The sequence below is a fragment of the Lepidochelys kempii genome, chromosome 6 (assembly GCF_965140285.1).
Source record: "Lepidochelys kempii isolate rLepKem1 chromosome 6, rLepKem1.hap1, whole genome shotgun sequence".
NCBI classification, from domain to species: Eukaryota; Metazoa; Chordata; order Testudines; family Cheloniidae; genus Lepidochelys; species Lepidochelys kempii.
The window spans coordinates 35,436,089-35,457,720 of NC_136385.1; the positions used below are offsets into that span (position 1 = coordinate 35,436,089).

At 43.7% G+C, this 21,632-nt stretch overlaps 1 protein-coding gene and 1 pseudogene across 1 annotated transcript; both read right to left on the bottom strand.

Annotated features, from left to right (window-relative positions):
- Positions 1 to 138: 138 nt before the first annotated feature.
- On the bottom strand, positions 139 to 20,990 carry NRIP3 (nuclear receptor interacting protein 3). The gene is made up of 7 exons (XM_073350640.1): positions 20,800 to 20,990; positions 11,508 to 11,687; positions 10,071 to 10,153; positions 5,193 to 5,332; positions 4,465 to 4,520; positions 4,262 to 4,359; positions 139 to 220 (listed from the first exon to the last, which is right to left on the bottom strand). Exons 1-7 carry the CDS (start codon positions 20,971 to 20,973, stop codon positions 205 to 207), a joined length of 747 nt encoding a protein of 248 aa, XP_073206741.1. The 5' UTR covers positions 20,974 to 20,990; the 3' UTR covers positions 139 to 204.
- LOC140913830 (cilia- and flagella-associated protein 77 pseudogene) lies at positions 18,080 to 18,940 on the bottom strand (annotated as a pseudogene).
- Positions 20,991 to 21,632: the final 642 nt, after the last annotated feature.

Genomic DNA, 21,632 nt, shown 5'->3' on the forward strand with positions numbered 1-21,632 from the left:
TCGAGTCTAGAAAATAAGCATATGTTTCTATCTCAAAAACAAGACAACATTGCTAAGTTACTGGCTACGGAATATGATTGAATTTAGCTTTACAGCTGTAGCCTAGCATAGGTGTTATCCATGATACACGTTGCTATTTCATGTGGAGCAGCTGTGCAGTTTTTCTTCGATGTCAGGGTTTCTCATTTGTGGATGTTTCAATCTTTATTCCTCAGAAGAGCTGAAATGGGAAGAAAAAAAGAATGTAATACAACTGGAGTTTCTGTAAGGTCTGGGGCTATTTTCTGCAGCCACATTAGGAGAGCAGGAGTACTTGTGGCACCTTAGAGACTAACCAATTTATTTGAGCATAAGCTTTCGTGAGCTACAGCTCACTTCATCGGATGCATACTGTGGAAACTGCAGAAGACATTATATACACAGAGACCATGAAACAATACCTCCTCCCACCCCACTCTCCTGCTGGTAATAGCTTATCCAAAGTGACCACTCTCCTTACAATGTGTATGAAAATCAAGGTGGGCCATTTCCAGCACAAATCCAGGTTTTCTCACCCCCCACCCCCATACACACACAAACTCACTCTCCTGCTGGTAATAGCTCATCCAAAGTCACCACTCTCCCTACAATGTGCATGATAATCAAGGTGGGCCATTTCCAGCACAAATCCAGGTTTTCTCACCCCCCCCCACAAACTCACCCTCCTGCTGGGAATAGCTCATCCAAACTGACCACTCTCCTTACAATGTGTATGATAATCAAGGTGGGCCGTTTCCACCTTGATTTCCAATGGCCCACCTTGGTGGCCCACCTTAGCCTCTAAGGTGCCACAAGTACTCCTTTTCTTTTTGCGAATACAGACTAACACAGCTGTTACTCTGAAACCTGTCATTAGGAGAGCAGCAGCCAAGAGCCAAGAAGCAAAAAGTCAACTCCTCACATTTCTTCTAAATTACATCAGAACAACCTAATTAATATTGGACTGTTAAGAAGCCGCCCCCCCCTAGTAGTACCCACCATCACAGATAAGTGAGGAATCTCTTAAGCTGTTTAAGGAAAACGTTGTCTGGCAAGGAATCACTTATCAACAGTTGTGATTGTAAAAGCTATACTTCTATTGTTTTATCTTTATGGTCCCTACTTCTCTATTGTTCAGCTGTATGGTCTCTGTCTGGTTCTTTGATTGTTTCTGTCTGTTCCATAACTAATTTTGAAAAATTTAAATCAACCAAGGTGGTAGGATATGATTGGTTAAAGAATTATTTTGCAATATGTTAGGATTGGTCAAAGAATTATTATGTAATATTTTAGTAAAATGATTGGTTAAGGTATAGCTAAGCAGGACTCAAATTTCACTATATAAACTAGGGTCAAAGAAGGAGACCAGCAGTGGGGAAAGAAGAAGAAGAAGGAGGAGGAGGAGGAGGAGGAAAGAGCTGAAAGAAGAAAGAACTACACACCCCACAAGACACACCTTAAAATCAGAGCTGCTAAGAATCCTCTGCATGACCGTAACATGCGGCAAGCAACCAGAACCCAGATGTAACTGACCTTGCGTGGCCAATAGGGAAAGTCTGCCTGTGTGATCAGGACTGGTGAGCATAGCATTGTATGCTTAGCACAGGCGCTGAATTTCCAATGTGCCGGGGGGGGGGGCTCGACCCCCAGCTCTGCATCAGACCCTGTCCCCACTCCACCCTTTCCCCCAAGTCCCCACCTCGCCTCTTCCCACCCCTGGAACACCTCTGACACACCACATCCTCGGTCCTCCCGCTTTCCCCCCAGAGTCTCTGGCACACCGTGAAACTGCTGATTGCGGCGGGAGGGAGGCACTGGGGGATGGTGGGGACTCATGGGGGGGGGCTGCTAGTGACCATTTTTTCCCTATGGGTGCTCCAGCCCAGGAGCAGCCACGGAGTCAGTGCCTAGCATGTGTGTTTTGCTTGGTAATTAATAAATAGAGAATAAGGATATTTCTGTGTAAGGTTCTTTCACTGGTAAAAAGATCCTGCAAACCTGTAGAAGAGTATGCCTTGAGTCCAAAGGAAGGGTAAGGGTTGGTACTTAAATGGACCAGATTATGCCAAGCCCTAGGTAGTGGGTATGGGTGGCCCTGAGTCCTAGGAACTGGGTAAGGGTAGGTGCCTTTCGCTCGGAGTCCTAGGAACTGGGAAATGATGGGTGCACTGGAGTCTGCGCATTACATTTTGGCTGAGTAAAAATGGCAAGACTGGACCCCAGTCAGTACTAAGAGATAGTATTGTTTAGCAATATTAGCACCTCTTACTGTTGCCAGTTCTAACAGACTACAACCTTAGCTTCTGCCATATTCACATATGTCTTGAAGGAAAAGGGAAAAGCACACTGTTTTTACCTTGTAGATTGAAAGGGTCAGATGAATGATATTCCTAATCCCAAATTTCCCAAGGACCAAGTATCCCAAATTTCCATTCTAACCCAGGTAGCCAAAGGGCAGCTTTCTGCACTCAGCCGAGCTACGGTAGTAAATTTGTTGGGAGTGAACAGGAGTTTTTGAGTATGCCAGGGGTGCGGCACTGTCTGGTATCATCATGATAAAACATAAGATTTGGAAAGGATGGTAGTGGAGGGAGTCTCAGAAATGCCAGAGACTTGCATACAGATGTTGCCATTAAAAAGTCAACATTGGACCACAATCACCCCCCAGTCAGTACTTCTCTTTGCTTAGAATGGAAAATAACAGCAGTATCTCACAGACAGTTGTGTGTCACCTGTTGGTAAACATTGACTTTTAATGGCAACCACTGTATATACATGTGCCCAGACTCCCTAATCTCGTTGTTAGTACATGGGCCTACTTTTTGGGCATGTTGCCGTATGAAAGCAAACAGAAGTAGTTGAAGTCCTATTTCTCATTGCCACTAGGGCGGGGTGGTGGGGGTGGTGAGGGGAGCTTGGCTGCCAGTGGAGTTGGTGCCTATGGTGGACCGCAGGAAATAACTCCACGGGCCGCATGTTTGAGACCCCTCACTAGGCTATATTTATTGGGGTCATCTTTAACATAACAGGGCCTTGAACTAGTTGAAGTCCGTAGGTATTACTAGAATACACATAATTATTGATAACAACAGGCTGCTAAAAGACACCTGAACAACACTATGAAAACTTACAATACTGTTATGTCACGGGTCAGCAGGTGGTCCTCTCACACATAGTTCTTCCCAGTTCTTTTCCTTAGCAATAAGCAAATGTTCAGCTTTGGGAAGACATGCTGTGTTGCTATAAATTTTTGTTGTAAAGAGTGGTGATCTTGAGAGAAGGAGCTCTGTGAGCTGCAGGCGAGTTTGGTCTCTGCTTTGGTCTCTGATTAGAGTCCATATTTGAGGTAGAGTAGCTTTCTAGTAACCAGACATTGATGTAACACTCAAAGAGAGATATAATGTGGCCTAATGGACAGGACACCAGACTAGGACTCAAGAAATCTGGGTTCTGGCTGTAGCTCTGGTTACCTTAGGAAACTTCATCCTTCTACATCTCATTTTCCCATCTGAAAAGAGGGATTATGATACTCCTTTGTAAAGTGCTTTGAGATCTTTGATGGGAAGAGCTATGCAAGAACTAGGTGTTGTTATTATTCCTAGAAGAAAGAATTGCCCTGCATGCTCCTTGACTGCCTCTATTCAGGACTGGTGTGTGTAAATAAAGCAAGTGACACTTAGAATATACCCAGACTCCAAGTCACTGATTTCTCCTCCACTGGGGATGGCCTCGGACCATCAGCTAACTCAGCAGAGAGGCACCATTGGTGACAGGATAGCATGAGGGGAAGGGGTACCAACACTACCTTGAAGTGCTTCACAACATTTCTGCACTGTGGGCTATTAAGAGTTTTGTGTGTATTCATTTCCCTTGTATTTAAAGTCCTTTCCAGAAAAAATATTTCTCAGGGAACATTCTCAAAGCAGAGTGTCAGGAGTCAGGCAGATGACCCCCATTAACCTCAAAAAGAGCCAAGTAGCTAAGTCAATCCCCTCTGTGTATCTCTTTGAAAATGACCCTCTACTGTTTGAGGATAGCTTACAAAAACATGACAAGAATCACCTGAAAACAATCCAGTGGCCCGATTCAAAGCCCTCTGACATTGATGAAAAGATTTCCTTTTCTATCAATGGGCTTTGGATCAGGTCCAGTTTGATGACTGCTTTAGCTAGATCTGCATTCCAGGCTAAAAGGAAAACACACACCATGAGATTCCAGCACAGCTTTAGAATTACATACTTACTCCTCTCCATTTGTGGAGATGTTATTATCAACAAATGGAATTTCTTCTCTCTCTGTCTTCCCCAGTACAAGGTGATGCTTTTCCATATTTATGACACACTAAAATAATAATAAATACAAATGTAAGAGGGGAAATAAAAAACCCATAATGATCCTCTCCACAATAGTAAAAGAACAAGAGGGTACACACAAGAGAAATCCTACCTTCAGAGATTTCAAGGTCTGGAGCCCAAGGGAAAAGTTTTTCTCATTGTCTTCTGCTAAAAAAAATAAATAAATAAAATCAGGTTCTGAATTAACAATGGTCTATTGTATTCTTTGCAAATATCTTCACTTTTTATGGAAAAACATTCAGCTAAATACAGATCAGTTACTAAAGGGACTGAATGAGCCCAGAGGGATCAGAAGTAGACTACAGAGCTTTTCACCTCTGACCCAAAGAGGGTAGTGACTGAAAGTCATTACTGCCTGATCAGGTCCTGGTGTGAAATGAGTTTGGTGACTTCCATCCAATTCCTAGTGATCAGATTTTCACAACACAAAATAATCATCTTTTTTGGCAGTCCCAACAGAGGCGCCAAGGATAGAATACGCCGTGGAGACTAAACTGTTTCCAGGTCAGGGACAAGATATGTTATTGGTAGGGAAGTACAGGGAATCTTACATGCTGATGCCTTTATGATACCTGCTCTGTGGATCAACAGACAGACTTGCGCTGTTGATCCAGCAATAAATTCACTTTAAAACAATAAGAGAAAAAATACTTTCATTCTTATAGTAAAGATCTCTATTTTAAAATGGTCAAACAGCTTCACATTTGTTGTTGATGAGCACAAATGAACCCACTACCTACTTCATAGCACACTGAAATAGATATGGGATCAGCTTATATCATATCTACAGCACTGGAAAGATACTGCCCAACCACTTACCTGTGACAACTGCAGAACAGTCCACGCGGATAGTTCCCACTGTAACAGCTAAATGCTCTATCTGGCCAATCACTTTCATATTGCGTGGTAATGAAATCTTCTCTCCTTCAGTCTTGCATGTTTTGATATGCTCCTTTAACCTGTACATTGAAATCAGTAACTGTATTTAACAGTGGCTGCTCAGCTGAGATGGCAGTAAAACTCTATTCTTTGAGCTCTCAGTTCATTCCTATTAAGTGATTATCATCTGAAGCTTCTTTATTAGTAACCTGTCTGTGATGTTACAGTATCCTGACCTGATCCTACTCCTGTTTAAGTCAACGACAAAAGTCCCATTGGTTTCAATGGGGCGGGATCAAGCCCAAAATGAAGAAATTGTTTTGGGTTGTATTTCACAGCTTATTTTTCTGAAGGCGCCTGTTCTTTAGAGTTCTCTCTCATTTCCCCAGGACAGAAGAATCTGTTAATCCGAAGCTGTCTTCTAGTTACAATGTTCCAAAGTCAGCGCCGGTGTTCGCTGCTTTGAATTCAAGGCAGTTGAACTACTACCACCACATCATCATTTGGCCAAAAATTTCTCCAGACTGTCTTACAGCTAGGAGAGTATATGTGATTTTTGTTCATTAGGAGATGATGACAAATTACTTCCCTGGAAGTGGTAACATAGAAATAAAATATCCAGCAGAAGAGGAAAGGCTTGTCAATGATGTATTATATTTCAAGAAGGTATTTTCCCTAGCTCACTACATTCCAGAGACTATTCTGATAACATGTATGGATTATTTAGGTGCATTTTTTCACATTTTATATTGAACTGAAATTAAGTAGAAATTCAAACACAAAGCAATAATTCCTGCCTGGGATAATCCAGATTCATTTTTGATTGTTGTAAGGTGGTTTTCCCCCCTACAAATCTGCTTTACAAGAGCAGTCATCCCTAGAGGAACCAACCCTGAACAAGGCACTTTGAGGCTGGGTCCATTAAAAGCACCATTTTCCTGTCCCAGAGAACTGTCTTGCCGAGCGAAGGACCAACAAGTTTCAATTTCTTAATTCTGTTGATTTCCATTTTTTTGTAAATCTTTCCATGTGTTCTGGTTTACCAGGCACATTAAAGACAGTGAAGTGGAATACTTTCCCCCGAGTTTCCTTTTACATCTGAACGGAATAGAATGGCAAAACTCCTTTAGCTGATTTCATTACCATTTAACATTCTGATTAATTATTGTGATTGCTCAGAGTGAAGCAGGTGATTACCAATAATATTTCTACCAAATGCACATGACTGAGCATCACAAAGTGATGACCTCACCATCTAAATTGATAATCCACTCAGGAGAAGTATAAACACAATATTAGGAAATCCTGTTTTCCACCAGCACTCACATGATATTAAGCAGCACTCTGCCTGGCTGCACCAGGAATTATTAGACAATGGGGCAAATTCAGCCCCAAAGGGACTCTCTTCAAAGAAGGCTATTGTCTAATTTCCATAATTAATTATGAGATGATGGGTTGTATTTAGATCTGTATTTATCAATTTATTTCTGTCTGGGCTGTCTTATAGGAGGTGTGGGTGTTCAGGTATACTGAGTGCAGTGTAAAAGCCTAGACAGACAGAGCTTATAGTAAAATGTAGGGTAAAGAGATGCCTTGGGTCTTGCCCCTGATGCCAACAGATATCTCAGCTGGGGATGCAAAGCTTTTTTATGGAGCTGGCAAGTGTGTGGCTTCTCTGCTACCTCAGTGTGTAGACATCATTGCCTGGCTGAGTTATGACCAAATGATTCATCATCAGATGGTGAATAATGTAGCTAAAAGAACAGGAATTCAGGCTCACCGTCCCATGATACACAAAAAGATCATACAGCCTGAGCCTCCCAAGAGGTGCCAGGCACCCTAAACTCCCACTGACTTCATTGGGGCGGAAGGGGGATTGGTATCTTGCAGTGTCAGGACCAAAGAGCCTGATTTTCAGAGAAGCTGAGCACATACAGCTCCCATGGACTTCAGCTGGAGTTCTGGGGAACCAGCAGTTCTGAAAATCTGGCCCATGGGATGCAGAAGGCTCCCGGAGCTGTTTTATTGTCCCTCTAAGAAGGTCACGGCCAGAGGGGGACATTGAAATTTGCTGTTTAATATTCAATGTTAAGGGTTCGTTATATAGAAAAAAGTAGCTCAATTTATTTGCCAGGAATTCCATGTCTCTCTGTGATGTTAGGTAAAATCACTGGCCTAGATCCTCTGCTGCACCCAGTCTCTACTGGGAACAGCAATGCAGGTGGGGAAAGGCATCAGGGAGACACTTGTCACTCCTTGATCTTCAGACTGGCTTTATGCTGACCCTGGAAATGTTTAGAGCAGACTGGCTGCTGCTGTAAACTCCCTGAGCTGGAAAGAATGCCCGAGGAGCTGTTTGCCAGTAGAGGACAGGAGTGCAGTACTCTGGCCACACTCCCTCCATTACCCTTCCTGTTCCTTAAATACCACCTATTTTGAGGGCTGCAAAGAAGGAAGTCGGTAGGAGCCAGCTATGCTGGATCTACATCCACAGGTGAGATGCAGCTGGTTTCTGCCCCCTTTGTGCCACTATAGCAGTACACAGGAAGCTGAGAAGAAGGCAAGATCTGGCCCCTTTTGTCCCTTAGTCAGGGCCAGATTAACGTCAGTGGGGTTGCACATTTGTAACCAAGGGCTGAATGTGGCCTGCAGCAAAGGAGAGAACAATTACTTGGGGGCAGGCACATGGATTTTTGCCTTTTCTAAATTGCTTTTGATTGCAAGTCAGAACCAGACTCAGTTAAGAAAAGCAGAGCTGTGGATAGAGCACGCCACACGGACAGAACCTCAGGACAAGATGGATGCATGGTGACAGCTCCTTGAGGGTGTGTAATGAATGTGTTCATGTATGTTCAGTCAGACAGAAAATCGGCCTGAAAGCAAGCTTGAAAAGCCATAACCAGCAAAAGGAGGTACTTAAATGATGATAAAGTGGGATCCTCCTTCTCATCTCTGCAGAGCGAGCCCATTAATACCCCTCACTGCCAGGCATGGAGGATTTGTTAGAAGATCACTTCAGGCTAATTAAATTGATCTCTTACGTAACATGTAAGGAAAGTATTTAGGGTGGCACAAGGCGTAAGTGTAAAAAGATGAAGAAAAGAAAGGGAGAATTCAGTTTGAATATCAAGAACATTCTGATGGTGAGATCTCTTAGGCAGTGAAGGAGTCAGGAGTCCAGTGGGTGGAGTCCTTTCCTGGGACCTTTAAAACCAGACTGCTCAAAGTAACACTAGACAATGTACTATAAGCACCTTCTTGTACTGGCAGAGAAATGGATGAGGTCTCTTCATAGGTATTTTCAATCTCTGATTTCAATGGCCGCATGAAATACAAAAGCCTATATTCAATAACCCTAATTTTTTCAGTGTCGATCCATGTATCATCTAAGTCATTTTGAAGTAAACTCTGCTGCTGCATTCTGCTGCAGCACAAGAGCCTCTGTGGATGCCAGAACTGAATGGGTGCGATGTCTGATTTAAACTAACCAAAGCTATTGTATTAATCACACTGCAGCACAACCTCCCAATATCTCAGGTCACTGCAAACATAAACTGAAATGGCCCAAAAGGCTGGCTGAGAGAAAGAATGGTCTTTTGGTCAAAGCACTAGCAAGAAACTCAGGTCCAGGTTCAAGCTTTCAGCTCTGCCTTAGGTTTCCTGAGTGACCTGAAGACCTCTGTGCCTCAGTTCCTCATCTGTAAAATGGGGTTAATAATACTATTTATTTAATTTATTTATTTATTTTTAGACTAACTCCTTCAGGGGAGGGATCATTTCTTACTGTGTGTGTCAGTATAACACCTGGCACAGTGGGGTCCGGATCTCAATTGGTGCCTTGAGGTGCTACTGTAGTACAAATAAATATAGGGAGGCAGTGACTGCTTTAATTTTGAATTTCCTGATATAGGGCCCAATACTACACATGGCTGTAAGTCTGTATTCTAATATTTAAACACATTTCCTCTCTCTTTGACGGAGAGGGATTTTGACACTGAAGCCAACGGGAAGTTTCCCATTGACTTCAGTAGGAGCAGAAATTGGCCCATATATTGACCTAAGTCAGCTCGTTAGACTTTCTCTTTGATGGCTGGGACTGTTTTTTCTAAGGGGATTGAAAATAGTACAAGAATCAAGTCTGACATGTAAATGGACAAGAACAGACACATCGGGCGCCATTCTGGTCTGGTGTGTAAAGGCTCACTGTGGAGAGATACTGAGCATTGTCAACTTCCATTGGCTTCACTGGGAGTTGAGAATTCTTCTCTCCTCTCAGGAGTGCTCAGCACCTTCCAGGACTGAGCCCTAAATGCATAATCATCACTTGTCAGTGTCGGATGCTTGTGATTTACTTCCTTGTTCATAGCAGGTGCAGCTGCTTTGCAGCCATTAAAGACTTGTGCAAATAAATAACAGACTTTATGGAAAAGGGTCATTATTTACCTAGTGGTGTGTGCGTAGGGAACAATTACAATTGTTTGCATAATCATGGTAAACTGATCTTGAAACCTCAATGTTGCTGGGGGGGAAATATCAACACCAATGGCTTTACCCTGCTTCATTCAAGTCAATGGGAGTTTTGCCATACATTATTGTAAGTCAGTCTTCTAATATTGTTAAACCTATTTCCTTTCTTTTTGATGGGGAGAAATTTTGCTACTGATGTCAGTGGGCACAAGAACAGGCCCCTAAATACCATTTCAGAAATAATGTGGAAATTCTGAAAGCTTTCCTTGTTTGTACAGAAGCAATGATACCATGTATGAGTACTCAACATGCTGCCTTGTACCGTGCGTTAGGTTTAAACAGGCCACTTACCCCAGCCTATCCACACATGCAGACGATATGAGATTATACTGACAACTGGTGTCAATCACAGCTTTCAAGTCCTTTCCAGCACACTGCAAGGAGAAAACAAGAGCGTTGGAAAGGAACAACAGAATGTAAGAAAGAAATCCAATGTTAGTTGCATCTGTGCTAAGGTCCACGTACATGGAACACAGCACTCCTACAGCACCTGCTATGTCACCACTGAGGTTTCAGTGTTCCAGCACTTTCTTTTCTATTTCCCTCAGGCTCTCAACTGTGGCTTAGCGCACGTGAGGATTTCAGACTAATGTTTAAATGAAACTCCTCTACAGAATAATGAAAATGTAGGGTTGGATCCTGTGAGGTGCTGAGCACCTGCAACTTCCATTGAACCTTTATCTGTAGCTATTGGGCCAATCAGATATCTAAAAAAATAGTCCCTATTGTGGTGTCCTGGGATTGCCCTTTCCCCAAAGGTCGCAGATCCCATTCCTTGGCTGGCATAGCTTCTCGATAGAGTGATAAAGTCATTGTGCTGACTGGAGGCCACATGCTGGCAATCAAAACTTCCCTATCCCCTTCAAAAGTTACAGGCCTGGTTCCTCAGCTGATCCTAACCAATGTCATTATACGGACTTCAGTGGAGCTACGTTAGAGCATCTGAGGATCTGGACATATATACAGCACTGAGCATCCTGTTGGCTCTATAAATAAGCATCTTCTGCTAGATCCAATATTAGGAGATGGCAGGAAGTGGGAGCCTTATGGAAAGAGAGATGGGACCTGAGGGGACTAAGATACAGGGGACACTGAGGGTAGGGGGGTTTAATCACAAAACAAAATTATCCCAACTTTTAAAATAAATATACCCCAGATCTGCTATCCTATATGCTCCAATGTCAAAGGGAATGGCAGTCAGGACATTCCCTGGAGCATTTCCACACAGACAGACCCTTGCCTGCCTAGAGAGGAAGGCTTTAGAGTTTGACACACACAGTTCTACCACACTCAGGCTGCCTTCACTGAAGGGAAGTTAGTGGTGATGATGATGATGATGATGTACTGGGAATCTCAGGAGCACAGGAACTCCAAAGCCCCAGGAGACTTATGTTTGGCTCACCCAGCATAACAGCTGCGTTTTTAAGTTACTGGAGCCTTTGCTTTGCAGAACTGCTATTATATCCATCATATGAGAGAGAACAGTTAGCTGGAAAGTAACAATGCATTTTTTTCAGGGCTGTCAACATTGTCCATTTCCTTGTATGAAGGAAAACAGACAGCTGTCAAAAATAATATCCCATCAGCAAAAACATTGGGTGTCATAACACTAACCCTGGAATACAAGGAGCCTAGTTGTACCTTTATTATATGGGTGGGTTCAATTCCTCCTGCACTGCTGATAAAAGGATTTAGGAAAAGCTAGCGAAGACATGGAGGAAGCATTACCTGACAGCACACTAATATTAAGTCTTCTTCCTCCTTTTTCTTTGGGTTGTCTGGCTTGGTTTGATTCAGCTTATTGGTCTGTGCTGAGATGTCATTCTTTGGAGTCCATGACCCTCGGTTGTTTCGTAATTTTGATAAATTTGTCTCCATTAAGCGTCTTTGCAGAATGTTATGTGGCTGCTTTAAAACAAAACAAAAAATAATAATACAATTATAAAATTATAATACTACTGTTGGGCTCCGTTGGTCGGTGATTTGAGTCTCAACAAGTCTTTTATATAGACAGCAAAGGCTAAATAACCTACCTGACTTCAGCTACATTCAATAGGAATTCCTAGACCAAAAGAAGTATAAATGTATTAGCCAAGGGAAAACTCCGTGACATCAAAATAGTATTTGGAGAGCATTATTTCCCCTTCCAAGAGGATAGCCAAGTTGAGGGCATGATATTAACATTGGAATCAGAACAGACTTCAGAAAGACTTGATAAAATATATTTGATTCTTCAACTATCTGGAAGTTTAACTGATAATAATTTGGCCTTTGACTAAGTGCCTTGTTTAATATGCAGAGGACTACGTGACCTACTGAGTCCCCCACATCAGACAGCTTGAGAAGCACTGCTCTATACTACACTGGCCACTACAACCCTCCAGCCAAGCCAAAGAGAAACGTACCAGCAAGTGCTCAATATCTCTCAGAATTAGGCCCTCAACAGAGAGGAAGGATGGTCTTGTGGTTACAGCCCAAGACAGGGATGGCAGGACATCTGGGTTTAATTCCTGGCTTTGCCACAGGCTGCCTGTGTGACCAAGGCATTTAATGTCTCAGTTCTGCTTCTGTCAAATGGAGATGATAGCACTTCCTCTGTCTGTCTTGTCCCTTTAGAATGTAAACCTCTTAGGGCAGAGACAGTGTCTAGCACAAGGACACCTAGCTGGGGCCTAAACACTACTGTAAAATATGTGATCAGACGGAGGTACTTCATAAGCCAGCCTTTCTTGGAAATATCACAAAGTAGGTCACTTTTCTCCTCCCTCCTGAGGATTTGCTAACAAGTCACAGACCGCCTCCAGTGTACATACATTGCCTAACTATTAACCACTAAGCAGAACAGATAAAGTTCTGTCATTCATAGTTCTGACAGTGTACAAGCCTGAGAACCATTGTTTCTGCTTGTTCAAAGTATCAGCCAAGCAGTCAAAGAGCGATTGAGTGTCTAGGTAGCTGAAGGAAGGAAAGTTTATTAAAGAAGAAGAAAATAAAAATATGACCAAATAACTATAAAATGAATTTGCTAAATGTCATCTTTCATCAGGTAGGTGAGGCTGCAACAGAATAGAACTGAGAAATAAACAAAGAAACCAAAGGAACCTTTGGATCCAAACATTCATATAAAGCAAATAGCAGGAAAATTACAAACAAAGCTCTAAATGTGACGCTTCAGCCTCTATAGTATTTTATGAGAGGTTTCAGAGTAGCAGCTGTTTTAGTCTGTATTTGCAAAAAGAAAAGGAGTACTTGTGGCACCTTAGAGACTAACCAATTTATGCAGCACAAACATCCCCGCTCACATTTCTGGCCTGCCTGTCACATCTCGATCTCTAGAGAGCATCCAATCAAGCAAGCAGTTCTACCAAACAAAAGGCCCAGTTGTCCCCTGAATTCACACTGGGTTTGGGGGACATCCAGCATGCTAGTTCAACAGCACAATCTCCATTTACTGTAATCCTGGGGTGGGGAGCACAGCAAAGAATAGGCTCTGTGGATTGCAAAGGGACCAGCCAGGGAGGGCAGGTGGAATAGCTATACTACAGGAAAATCAAACCACACACACACACACACACAAGTGCTGTGCTTGGGGGCAACAGATCAGAAGTCTCAGAGTACAGTTCTGGAGGGAATCATGCTCCCATGGGGGACAGGATGCTGTGTGAAGCCCTGGATCTGTAAGCGGATAGCCTTGGCTACTGATGCATAAGTCTGAACACCCTGACTATTTCTGGGGATGGAAACCCTATCCCAGATGAAACAATTGAGAGGTAACTGCAAAAACAAAAATCTCCAGAGTGCACTGTCCCCTATGCAGGGCAGAGAAAGGCCTGCTGGAAGGAATATGGCCCAGGGCTAAGCTCTGATGAGGTACCAGAGGAATGAATGTACGTTTTTATTTCTTCACTTTTCGCTTCCCAATTTCCCCAACTGTATTTGGCTTCTAACTGCCCTTTATAGCCCTCTCACTTCTATATGTGGCCCCTCATGGAATCAATCCCCTTGGGAATAGCTACTGAATCTATTCCCTTTTGATGCCATAATGTAGGTCTCCCTTCACCAATCCCTTTCCATACACGGAAGCCCACTGTTGTTGAATGCTGCTGGTATATTTATTTGGAACTAAACGAGGCCCCTCCAAAATGTACATTTGTGCTCTCTTTGCCTCCAACTCCTCCTCCTGCTCCACCCGTGCCTCCCCTTAGATAGCCCCTTTGTGCTCTTCTGGCACGGTCATCTTCACACCTTCCCCCCTTCCGCTTGGACTCAACTACCTTTTCTCTGCATCAAACCCTGTCCTCTCTCCTTCAAATGCTCTTCTCCCTCACAGCCTTTCATGGACAGCATCTGCAAGACTCCATCCTTTCTTCATCACCGCAAGCCTGTACCATCAGCTAGTGTATCATCTCGATCTGAACTGTTTTGCCCGTGATTGAACTAGATTGCACTCTCCTGGAGACAAGGCCTATGTCACTTTGTATCCTTTCACAGGATTTAGCATACTGAAGCACATGACAAATAATAATAAGGATCAGGGAAATATTTTTAGTGCTGTTCTATCCCTGAGGCTAGAGTAGGAAAAAGCTAGGGAACTTAATTATAGAAATTTCCACCCTTGCCTAGCATCTTATTTACTCAACAGGGTCCAAATTACCCAACAGGTGCCTCTCCCCGGCCCAGCCCAGCCAGAACTGCTGCAGCTAGGGAGAGGCATCTCTCACCCAGTCCCAAGCTTCTCCATCGAGAGAGGGCTGAGGGGAGTCCTCTCTCCCTGCCGCAGCCCCGGGGAAGCCTGCCCCCCAAACCCTTCATCCCTGACCCAACCCTAGAGCCCATACCCCCAGCCCGAGCCCTCATGTCCCTGCACCCCAACCCTATGCCCCAGCCCTAAGCCCCCTCCTGCACCATGAACCTTTCATCCCCATCGACACCCCTCAGCCCTCACCCAAACCCTCTGCCCCAGCCCTGAGCCCCCTCCCCCACCCTAAACCCCTCAACTCCAGCCCTAATCCAGAGCCCTCACCCCCCCGCACCCCAACCCTCTGCCCAAGGCCTGAGCCCCCTCCCTCACCCTGAACCCCTCATCCCCGGCCTCACCCCAGAGCCTTCACCTCTAACCAGAGCCCTCATCCAACCCTCTGCCCCAGCCCTGAACCCCCTCCTGCACCCTAAACCCTTCATTCCCAGCCCCACTCCAGAGCCCACACCCCTAGCCAGAGCGCTCATCTTCCCACACCCCAATCCTCTTCCCTAGCCCTAAGCCTCCTCCCACACCCCCAGCCAGAGCCCTCACCCCAACCCTCTGCCCCAGCCCTGAGCCCCCTCCCACACTCCGAACCCCTCGGCCCCACCCCCACCACACATCACCTCCATATTGGTGCACATAACGAAATTCATTCCGCACGTGGACATACAAAATTACAGGGAACACTGGTCGCAGCGCCACTCAGGTTTGGCCCGGCAGCAGAGGGGCAACTGGGCCAAACCTGAGTGGCGCTGCGACCCCCTCACGAGGTCACGATGCCCAGAGCAGGGAGCCACTGCTGCAAGGTGGGTGCAGGATGGGCTCGTTCTCCAGCTACTGCAGCCTCCCGTCTGCACCAGGCAGGATTAGGAGTGAGGTGGTGGAGGGGCCATATAGGTAATGGTGGATCACAAAAAAAGACAAAATGCAGCTGCTGGGTCAGCTTAGTGAAAAGTCTGGGAACCACTGCTCTGCTCCACATGCTGTTCTCAGGACTTTATGGTCAGGTGTGTGTGTGGTCAAGATACCAGTCTGTTGGTCAGCTTTCACAGATGGACTTTTGGTGCGAGCAAGGATTCTTGCTGTACGGTTGTTAAGAGAAGGAGAGAAGTCAGAGGGTAAAACTGAAGAGGCGGTGCACAATAACTTTTGGATTATGAGTCATAATTCAGCTGTTTGGGAAGAAAACCACCCAATTCATGAAGGTTTCCTGTCAATCTTCAGGCTTTCGATCAGAGAGATGATGACAATGTATTACTGGCAAATAAACTAATACTTATAACATTACATTTAAATATATCTGCCAAAATCCAATGTGTGCTAAGATACAGTTAACTTTCTGTTATACAAATGAAAAGGAGGATACAAAAATAATTTGGATTCACTGGCTAGCAGCTGCCAGTAAATGGACATTTTTCACTGTATTTGATACTTGCTATTGAATAATGAAGGTCCAGATAAATGAGCTTTGACTGTATGTGAAGGGAAAAACACAGAGAAGAAATCCATATTCTTCCAACGCACTTGCAGATATCAGATTAAAATCACTTCCACCTATTATTCAGTTTTCAGAGTAGCAGCCATGTTAGTCCGTATCCGCAAAAAGAAAAGGAGGACTTGTGGCACCTTAGAGACTAACACATTTATTTGAGCATAAGCTTTCGTGAGCGACAGCTCACTTCATCGGATGCATTCAGTGGAAAATACAGTGGGGAGATTTATATACACAGAGAACATGAAACAATAGGTGTTACCATACACCCTGTAAGGAGAGTTATCAGGTAACGTGAGCTATTACCAGCAGGGGCGGGGAGGGCAGAACCTTTTGTAGTGATAATCAAGGTGGGCCATTTCTAGCAGTTGACAAGAACATCTGAGGAACAGCCAGGGGGGGGGGGGGATAAATATGGGGACATAGTTTTACTTTGTGTAATGACCCATCCACTCCCAGTCTTTATTCAAGCCTATTCAGTGATTTCCTGTAGGTAACACTATCATCAGTTAGAAGCAGGCCCATTCTGAGTTCATGCATGTTACAGGTGTTGGGATTCTTAAGGCACCTTAAGAAGGCAAAAGCAGTTTGAAAGATTTACAGGTTGGCAATACTTCAGGGTGCTAGTAATTTATTAAAGATACTAATAAACATTGCCCAGGGGGCGGTTTCACAGTCCTACAAGAAGTAATTTGGGCTAAAAGGAGTTAATTCAAAAAAAAGAATACACTGAAAAATATTTGAGGAAGAATATCAAGAATTAAAACAGTTATTATTTGTGCATATCAAACTCCTCTATAAAGGAAGAAAGACGCTGCTGCATCGTCAGTAGAAAGAAAAGGAGGACTTGTGGCACCTTAGAGACTAACACATTTATTTGAGCATAAGCTTTCGTGAGCGACAGCTCACTTCATCGGATGCAGTCAGTGGAAAATACAGTGGAAATCTCACAAAAGCTTACGCTCAAATAAATGTGTTAGTCTCTAAGGTGCCACAAGTCCTCCTTTTCTTTTTGCGAATACAGACTAACACGGCTGCTGCTTTGAAACCTGGCATCGTCAGTGTAAGTATTACAAAACAGTGTTATGTAATAAACATGGCCGGAAAAGCTTTCTGGCAGCAGTCAAAATTAGGATGGCAAGACACTACTGACCTGACTTTCACATGTGCTCAGCACCTCTGAAAATCAGGCTCTATGAAAGGAGACTCAAAGAGCTTGGCTTGTTTAGCCTGACCAAAAGAAGGCTGAGAGGAGATATGATTGCTCTCTATAAATATATCAGAGGGATAAATACCAGGGAGGGAGAGGAATTATTTAAGCTCAGTACCAATGTGGACACAAGAACAAATGGATATAAACTGGCTATCAGGAAGTTTAGACTTGAAATTAGACAAAGGTTTCTAACCATCAGAGGAGTGAAGCTTCCAAGACCTTCCAATAGCCTTCCAAGGGGAGCAGTGGAGGCAAAAGACATATCTGGCTTCAAGACGAAGCTTGATAAGTTTATGGAGGGGATGGTACAATGGGATAGCCTAAATTTGGCAATTAATTGACCTCTGACTATTAGCAGTAGATGTGCCCAATGGCCTGTGATGGGACACTAGATAGGGTGGGATCTGAGTTACTACAGAGAATTCTTTCCTGGGTGTCTGGCTGGTGAGTCTTGCCCACATGCTCAGGATTTAGCTGATCGCCATATTTTGGGTCGGGAAGGAATTTTCCTCCAGAGCAGATTGGCAGAGGCCCTGGGGGTTTTTCACCTTCCTCTGCCACGTGGGGCAGCGGTCACTTGCTGGAGGATTCTGTGCACTTTGAAGTCTTTAAACCACAATTTGAGGACTTCAATAGCTCAGACATAGGTCAGGGGTTTGTTACAGGAGTGCGTGGGTGAGATTCTGTGGCCTGCGTTGTGCAAGAGGTCAGACTAGACGATCACGATGGTCCCTTCTGACCTTAAAGTCTATGATTGATATGTTTGGTTACTGCCACTGTTCTCTTTCAGACCTGAAATGAGAATATTCTATTTTATTACACAATTTATAATAATTTAACCTATTGAGTTTTCAGCTGCTTGTATAAATGCCCTGGGCAAATATTCCACATCGTACTCCAGCTTCTGACTGATGGACTTTGAAAGCCTTCTCCCGATCTCCTTGGCTTGGGAAGGTATCGAGATGACGACCCACTTTCTGAAAGTGGGGCAAATGCCAAAGTGGGTCTGGCTTCATGGGCTGTTTGTATTTCTTTAGTGTAGTGGAATATGTTTCATATACTTTCCCTCGCTGCATTATTTTCTGTTTTGCCTTATGATGAGCCTGGGCTGCTACTCGTTGTCCCTCCATCCAAAGCTCCTTGTACTTGTGCTGAAAAACATCTATGATGGGGGTGGATGGGCGAGCTGGCATTCCATAGATCATGGCATCAGGGAGGCGCGGCGGGTCCCTTTTAAAGTGACGCTCTTCATCTTCCGCACGGCGGATGTCATGGGTTTGGCGGTACCGGTAGTGTTCCTTTGTTGTGACAAGACCAGCTATGACTGCTCCACGGTTCATGGCAACAAAATCACGCGGCAGTTCCTTTGTGGCCTTGCTAATGTGTTTCACTGAGTTCCAGTGGCCTATTGCTTCAGGAACTCCCCCATCGGTCCCACGAAGGGTTAGTCCATACACAAAATCAGATCCAGGCAGCCGGGTGCACCTTGGGCGAGTCTTTCCCAGCTCTGGCTTGAGGATGAGGTGGTTCTGGAGCATGGTGTCCCTCACTACTCCAACTCTCTCATTTTCCATCCCAGGTTGGAGCTCAGCTGTTCTCAAGGGCAGCAGGGGAGGGGGACAGATGACAGTAGCACTGTGCCTCTTTTTCAGCCTCTGAAAAGGTTTTGGACTCTTAGATGCTTCCATTGCTGATGAACGAGAAACTAGCATAGATAGTTGCTCCCACTCTCTCATCTGATGAGGACAACTCCACTTGTTAGTCCTGCTCGTGTAACTTGAGGCTCTGGTGACATCACAAACATACAATCTGTATTGTTATGATATATTAGGTCATCAACCCATGTATTTATTGCTTGCCATTCAGTCACCATTTACAGTAGTAAGAGGTAGATGGCTGTGGGTGAATTGTTAGTGCTTGCTGAAGAGAAGGAATGAAAGCCCCTGTTGAAGCCAGCATGACAGATATAGCGATGGTTTGGAATGAAGGGAGGAAATTTCCCTATGTCAAAGGGAGTTCATTCCCACACTCTGGATGCTGCTAATCCAGCCCTGACAACAATGACTTGTCATGACTAGACAAGAATACTTCCAAAGAGCAATATTTTTCCTTCTTTTATATATCAAGTTATTACAATTGCTACTGTATGTATCAAAAAGATTTCCAGACCAGAATACCTCAAATGCCTCTAAAAGGCCTGAATCTTTCACCGGTTACACATTTCAAACACTGACAGGCACTGATAGACATGGCACTAGACACAGGAGTCAGCACACCTGGGTTTGATCCTTGGCTCTGCTGCTAACCTGCTCATTAAGAGCCACAGTCAGTTTCTCAGTGCCTTTATCTCCCATCCCCCCCTTTGTCTCTGTAGTCAGTTTAGACTGTAAACTCTTCAGGGCAGGGACTGTCTCTCAGTGCCTACCATTACAGGGGTCTAATCTCAGCTGGGGTTTCTAGACTCTATTTTTAATACTAATAATAATACCACACAGTGTTAGGCTCTTTATAAATAATAACACAATTCAACGTTGACTTGAAAAGTACTTTCCAAGTCTGGACCCAAGTGTACCCCTTAGGCAAGAATTTCTAGTCACCCTGAGTTGTGCCCAAGTGTGAATTCTATGATGTCAGACAAATCTCTGTTATGCACAATGCAGAGAACACCAAACTCATTCCACTGGTTACTTATGTATAGATCTAAGGCAAAGTTTCCAAGCAAAAAGACCAGGTTAGAACGAAATTAATTTTCCAAAATAGTAAGAAAGTTCAGCTCCTTCAGTTAACCTAGTGTGAGATATTACAGCAGTCAGACATACTGTATGTTATATACTCCAAGATCTAGACTCAATGGGGAAGTGATATTCAACTTTTACATTACATGTTGGGAATTTTGTTCATTTACATCAGAACCTTAAATGTTCTATTTTATCTTTATTCCTATTCAAAGAAAGCAAGGAAGTTTTTATTTATTAGCTTTTAGAAGGAAGCCAGTTCTTCTGGAAATGGGAGGTGATACTATACTGTATACTGTACACCATTTACCAGATAACACGGATCACAAATATGTATTTATAGCCTGAATATGAAATCTCAATGAAAGGAAATTAAACTGCATAGACAGAAAACATTGAGCAAAGTTTAATGTCAACAATTTTACATTTTTTAAATACCAAAGGAATTCTATGTTTTACCAAATTTATATATATATTATATGTGAAGCCATTTTGATGTACTCCAATACAAAGAAAGCATTCTGTACTGGTAAAATTGCATCTATTTTGTTAAAATTGTTTTGAGGTCTGAGATACAGACCTGTAAATGAGGTTAGTAGTGAAAAGGCTAACAACCTCATCAGGAGCAACTAAAATCATATTTCCACTTCCTTTTTCGATATACAAGAGCCTCATGGTCATGCTGATTTACCTCTGCTTCCACAGGCAACCAAGTTCATTATCCTCTTAACATAAAAACATATCTAAACAGCAACAAGAAGGGGGGGGGAGGGAAGAGCAATGCATGCTAGCCTCCTAAATATAATTTTTTCCTCATGAATTAAAAAAAATCTTACAGTGTCTTTGGAAGTCCCCAGTTTCTTCAGTCCATCCAGAGGTAACAGATCAGCTGAATCCTTGTGAATAAACTGCACTGCCTGCTTCATTCTCCTCTGTTGTCGGAGAGATGCAGCTTCCCTCATCTCCACTTCCTTCCGACTAGGCTCGGTGAGGATACCTGAATAGAACATCTTTCAGTCTGTGTGCCTCTCACTCTCTTTCTCTCTGAAGACGTTACACTCCTATATAAAAATGAGCAATGAAATTATCTATTGTCTGCACTTATAACTGAAGCCTCATGACGTTTGAGACCAGCAGGTACTCCAGCCAGTGCAATGTAGTAAAGGCGGGGTTAGGCACATTGCAATATGCTGCACAAACAACATGGGTTAGTTCAGACTCGGTCTAGAGGAATAATCCGCACACTTACTCCTCATTGGCTCCTCTGCAAGGGAGAACTGGAATGACAAAGGAACATTAGCCATAGGCTACCTGCCTTTCACACTTCACACTGCTGGGTGACTCCGGGTGGGTTGTTTTAAAAAAAAAAAAAGTTTCACAAAATGAGACAAAAAGAAAAGGAGTACTTGTGGCACCTTAGAAACTAAGAAATTTATTTGAGCGTAAGCTTTCGTGAGCTACAAGAGTTTGCAAGTGGAACCAGTTTGTTTTCTAATAAAACAGATGTGGGTCTTCAAACAAAAATAAAGCAGAGATGTGTGCAATAAGCAATATAGGGGTGGCTCTTAAAAGCTTGCCAGGTGCCTTCGATAACTAAGGGTCACATTATGGCTTTAGGCACTGCCCTGTGCAAGGGGTGATGTGACAACTGCACTACCCAGAAGTAGCC

Bases quoted from the DNA above. Each gene is read 5' to 3' on its own strand.
- NRIP3 (XM_073350640.1), bottom strand. From the start codon at position 20,973: ATGTTCTATTCAGGTATCCTCACCGAGCCTAGTCGGAAGGAAGTGGAG. The intron at 5,333-10,070 runs GTAAGTGGCCTG...TTCAATGTACAG, and splicing joins GCATGTGTGGATAGGCTGGG to GTTAAAGGAGCATATCAAAA. The intron at 4,360-4,464 runs GTAGGATTTCTC...TTATTATTTTAG, and splicing joins AGACCTTGAAATCTCTGAAG to TGTGTCATAAATATGGAAAA.